Here is a 6,000-nt window from a genome sequence, read left to right on the forward strand (position 1 = left end):
TCCGATACCAAGTAGTTACAAGATCATACATTGTGTCATGATCTGTGGTCTGGATCTAGTTTTTTGTTATTTTCTGTTAGTTTATGACTCCCATTAGTTCCTGTTTTTGTGCATCCTTTTTTCCCCTGTAATAACAAACAAAACTTACTTGGCAAGGCATGAAGCAAACAATCGCATGACACGAGCAAGTTTTGTTTGTTCATGCCACAGTTAGTGAGTTTTTGCCCTGTCCATAGTTTATGCTAAGTGTTAGCTTTTGTTTCCTGCGCGAAGTTGTGCCTTCACCTAGTGCACCTTTTTGTTTGTACCTATTTGAGAGTCAAGATTAAATCATGTTCCTACCTTCAAGTCCTGTCCGGAATAGTCCGTTTGCATCCTGGGGGAACAAACCTTGCAGTAAGCTGCGAAAATCCCCCCATTGTGACAGAAAAAAAAAGGATGCACAAAAACAGGAACTCATGGAGTCTTAAACTAACAGAAAATAACAAAAAACAGGATCCAGACCACAGATCATGACACATTGGTCATATTCAAAGTCCTCATGTGTCCAGGGACACATTTCCTGACTTTATAAACATAATATAAATTTTTTTTTAAATGAAAGAAGATGCTGTAATGCCAAAAGATATTGACGTAATCATAGTAGTATTGACTATATACGCTACTGTACTTGGTATCATTACAGTGGATGTTAGGTGTAGATCCACCAATGGCATTTGTTTACATTTTGATGACGGTGAGCTAAGGTGTGTAGTGAAGCATGTTTAGCTATTCCTCGTCCTGCAGGGATGATACTTGTAAGAAACTTACTTTATTTGTCGCCATGGAGGCGAGGATTAGTGATTTAGAAGTATCTAAAACACTGCAGACTGTCGCTGAACTTTAGCCGCTAGCTAGCTAGCAATGTCTTAAAGCACCTCTTCCTGAGGGTGTTTCAGTGTTATAACTTCACCTTTATCTTTAGTTTTTAGCCATAATGCGTCCGTTCTCCCTTTTCTGTCTACACACTGTGTGTGTTTGTAAGTACTCCGTGATTGTGCGCTGCCGAACATGCTCGTCTGTGCTCGTAAACCAGCAATGTCATGACGTGACAACAACTGAGGAGCGGAGGGGGTGGTGGACCGGCACTTTTCAGAGGCGGTATAGTACCGAATATGACTCATTTGTATCGCGGTACTATACTAATACCGGTATACCGTACCCATCAAACACTAACACGTTTTTACACCATGGAACCTTCAAAGTTCTGTCCCTGAATCTCCCATCAAATTCCAAAACAAATTATATTCATGTCCTGTTTGAGGCGCCATGCTGGAAGTGAGTCAGTCATCCTTTCAAGTTGAAACTTCCCAAAGGAGGTCTATCAGGGGATCCAAGAGATTTCTTATCCGCGTGTAAATGAGACAAATGGACCGCACTGAGTCGTCATGTCCTTCATTAAAGGTGGCCATCTTGCCATCCAAGGGAACTATTTCAATTTCATTATAAGTCAGCGTGGCTCCCAGAGTCCTGCTGAACGCTGATGGTCCTCCAGACTTTCCCAGAAGGGCCATAATGGGCTGTGACTGATGGCATCTGCAGGACGGAAGCTCTTTCTATTCATGAGAAGGATTTATTATTTCAAATAATTTGAACAGGTTGAGAAAGAAATCAAATAATGAGGTCTACTCCAAAAATTAATCCTTCCCAAGATAAGTGTTTATTTTTTTAATTTAGAATGTCAAAGTTAATCATGTGATTAACCCCCAAAAAATATCTCAATGACGTAATCACACATTTTATTTTGACCACACATTCTCCTTGACTTGATGCTTAAAGTTAAAGTTAAAGTACCACTGATAGTCACACACACGCTAGGTGTGGTGAAATTACCCTCTGCATTTGACCCATCCCCATGTTCACCCCCTGGGAGGTGAGGGGAGCAATGAGCAGCAGAGGTGGCCACGCTCGGGAATCATTCTGGTGATTTAACCCCCAATTCCAACCCTTGATGCTGAGTGCCAAGCAGGGAGGTAATGGGTCCCAACTAACTTTGGTACCTGCTGTTGTGTATTTGGGATCTGCATGAGTCCTGAAATGAAAAAAAATCAAACCATGGAGGCTTACGCTCAAATATTCGTTAGGAATTTGCCCGATTTGTGACATTTTTCCCATTGGTGACGTCAGCGGATTATCCATATATGGTAAAGTTTTACCCCAAGACGTGTCTGCCGTTGTGGTTCAACGCTGTAGTCAATTAGTTCCTTTTTTTGGTCTATCTCCTTGTTGTGGGGCAGACTGGCTCGTACATGCACACGCATCCTAATTAATCCAAAGTAGCGTATATTTCTATTTTATATCTGTCAGTAGACCCTATATGGAAACGCTGGAAACTACAACAAAGATGGCGGGGAGAAGACACTGTCGAAGTGGAGGCACGTAAAAAAGACAGCCAACAAAATGTGCATCTTAAAAAGTTAGCCAGAAAGCAGCTTGAAGATTATCTGTAATACATAATCTATGTAAAATGTTGTCCAAAGAACCACCATTACATGTTATGTAGACCAGTGGTGCCGGTCCGTTGACAAGAAATAAAAATTAAAAAAAAAAAATTAAATACATTTTTTTTATTTTATTAAATCAATATAAAAAACACAAGATACACTTACAATTAGTGCACCAACCCAAAAAACCTCCATCCCCCATTTATACTCATTCGCACAAAAGGGTTGTTTCTTTCTGTTATTAATATTTCTGGTTGCTACATTATATATCAATATAGATCAATACAGTCTGCAGGGATATAGTCCGTAAGCACACATGATTGTATTTTTTTATGACAAAAAAAAAACATACCACACCCCCCACCCCACCCCCCGTTGACCGGTCCGCAGTTACAAGAAGGTTGGGGACTACTGATGTAGACCATAAAGAAGTGTTTTAAATGTAGGAAAAACAAATCAAATGACCTATTTAATGGTAAAGATGAGTGAGAAGACTGACTGGTGTGCTCGGTGACATATTTCACTTCAAAATGAACCCCTACAGGACTTTAGATGAAACTGTTACAGTTGAAGCGTGACCCCAGGATGCAGAGACAACAGGCGTAGCGCAGGTAAAAGTTTATTTAAATGGGAGCAGAGGAGAACTTGTGCAGCTAGGGAGTGCACAAACTGCATATACTTGTTGAGGAAGCAACAAACAATGATCCGACCCAAACATAGATAGCAACCTGATTGGCAACCAGACACAGGTGTGTACCGACTGCTAATCAGTAACAGGCGATGGAGGCATTGCTCAGGCCGGAGGTTAAGCGGCAGGAAATGAACGCACAGAGAAAGTGGAGATAAGAAAACAAGAGCACTGGAACAGGAACAACACCAATCACAGGAAAATAAACACAAGTCCAAAAACTGCCATGGAGGGCCATGACAGTTACCACGGTTTTTTAAACAAATGCATGACATGCATTCAAGCTTTCAAGTTTCACATTTTGCCTTAGAAATTAATGGACATTATTCAAACTTTCACATTTCCCACAATTCAAAGAGTCCGCCATCAACACATTCCACTCATCCTCGATAGTCAAGCTAACAATTTTCAAAGTTCCAAAAATGCCTTGCAAGCTTTGGATCATCAAAACATTCCACTTACTTAGGAAATTCATGCTATCTATTTGTTACGTCCCAAAAATTCCCAAATTTGCCATTTTTCCATGACACTTATTCTCTATTAAAAACGTGTAACAACTTCCACATTTCTCAACCGATTTAAACTATTCCTAAGTCAGAGTGCTTCTTGCTAATATTAGTCATTCGTTAGCATGCTAATTATAGCAAGCTAGCTTTTTCACTCATTTTGCAGGTATTGTTAGCATTTAAAATTAGGGTTGTACGGTATACCGGTACTGGTATAGTATCGCGGTACTAATAAATCACAAACGATACTATACTCTGTTTGAAAAGTACCGGTTCCCGGGCATGACGGCGCGTCGTCACGTCATGACATTGCTAGTTTTACGAGCAGAGGAGCATGTTCGGCAGCGCACAATCACTGAGTACTAAAAGCAGACACAGTGTGTAGATAGAAAAGGGAGAATAGACACATTTTGGTACAAAAATAACGACAAAGGTGAAGTTATAACACTGAAACGTCCTCAGGAAGAGATGCTTTAAGACATGGCTAGCTAGCTTGCGGCGAACGTCCATTCGCAGTCGGCGGTGTTTTAGCTACTTCTAAATCACTAATCTTCGCCTCCATGGCGACAAATAAAGTACGTTTCTTACAAGTATCATCCTTGCAGGACGAGGAATAGCTAAACATGTTTAACTACACACCGTAGGAGGATACAATAGCTAACCGCTAACAGCAAGCTAGCAATTGGTGGATCTACACCGGACATCAACTGTAATGATACCAAGTACAATAGCGTATCGATACTACTATGATTACATCCATATTTTTCATTGTCTCAAAATCTTTTTTCCTTTTTTTAAAATTCATATTATGTTTATAAACTCAGGAAATATGTCCCTGGACACATGAGGACTTTAAATATGACCAACGTATGATCCTGTTACTACTTGGTATCGGATCGATACCTGTTCTAAATGTGTGGTATCATCCAAAACTAATGTAAAGTATCAAACAACAGAAGAATAAGTGATTATTACATTTTAACAGAAGTGTAGATAGAACATGTTAAAAGAGAAAGTAAGCAGATATTAACAGTAAATGAACAAATTGATTAATAATCCATTTTTACAGCTTGTCCCTCATAATTTTGACAAAATAGAATGGAAAATGACACAATATGTTACTGCATATATCAGCAGACAAATTAGGAGCCTTTATTTGCTTACTTACTACTAAAAGACAAGTTGTCTCGTATGTTCACTATTTTATTTAATGACTAAATTGTTCTTAGATTGCAATAATAAACATATGTTTAATGCACTGTAAGATGTTTTGTTAAAATAAAAACAATAATGCTATTTTTTTGTGGTACCCCTTATTTAGAAAAGTATCGAAATACATTTTGGTACCGGTACTAAAATATCGGTATCGGGACAACACTAGTTGGTATGCTAGCGCAGTCAAACTAATTTGTCAAGCGTGTTTAAAACCAAGATGAACATTCTTTAAAAAGAGCGAGCAGACCATCTGGTTGTGTTGTTTTTCCAGAAGGGTCACCATGAACTCCGAGAACTGCGACAGTTCCACTTCACCAGCTGGCCCGACCACGGCGTGCCCTGTTACGCCACCGGACTGCTGGGTTTCATACGCCAGGTCAAGTTCCTCAACCCGCCTGACGCCGGGCCCATTGTTGCTCACTGCAGGTAAAACTGACACATTTGATCCTCTAATCTCTCATGTCTATTCATCCGCTCTATTGTCTAATTGCCCCACCTCCTCTCACACACATAAACAGAAGCTTTGACATGTCAGTGCTGTACTTTATTTACCACGTGTCCTTCAGGATGTAATCAAATAGTTTATTATTATTTACATGCTAATGACATGCCTGAACTGGATTCTTCAATGCTGTCATCGCTAAACATCTTTTGGAGGACAGTGACTAATCAGTGAGACTATTTGCGTGACATATGGTGACAAGTGTGTCAGCAAGGGGAGGACTGAGCTTTGACATACACAAAGATAAATGTCCTAAAAGACACAGCGTTCCCCTTGGTTTACAGCTGTAGGGGTCAAAAACACACACAGAGACGTGTGCTGCATAACCGACTGTAATGCGATTGCTCCTCCACAGTTACATTTGGGCTGCACGTTGTGTGTATGTATGTGTGTGTGTGTGTATGTGTGTGTGTGTGTTCTTGTATTTCTGCCCTTCTTTAGACATCACCAAGGAAAAGTACCTTCCATATGAGGACCGGTGAAGAAGTTAGGACTGAAATCATGGTCCCATTGCAAACCATTGCATCTAATAGAGAGCCAAAAACTACAGTCTGTGAACATTGCTCCAAAGTCAGGATTTTTTGTTGATTTATTGTGCATAAAAAA

General features: G+C 40.0%; 1 protein-coding gene across 9 annotated transcripts in view; it reads left to right on the forward strand.

Annotated features, from left to right (window-relative positions):
* Positions 1-6,000, forward strand: part of ptprt (protein tyrosine phosphatase receptor type T) — a 555,785-nt gene that overhangs the window by 504,354 nt on the left and 45,431 nt on the right. For all 9 annotated transcript variants that reach the window (XM_061932272.1, XM_061932263.1, XM_061932264.1 and 6 more), the window contains one exon: positions 5,164-5,318. In XM_061932272.1, the coding sequence (XP_061788256.1) occupies positions 5,164-5,318 (155 nt within the window). The remainder of the gene's footprint in view (positions 1-5,163; positions 5,319-6,000) is intronic.

Source organism: Nerophis lumbriciformis, linkage group LG38 (genome assembly GCF_033978685.3).
Source record: "Nerophis lumbriciformis linkage group LG38, RoL_Nlum_v2.1, whole genome shotgun sequence".
NCBI lineage: Eukaryota > Metazoa > Chordata > Actinopteri > Syngnathiformes > Syngnathidae > Nerophis > Nerophis lumbriciformis.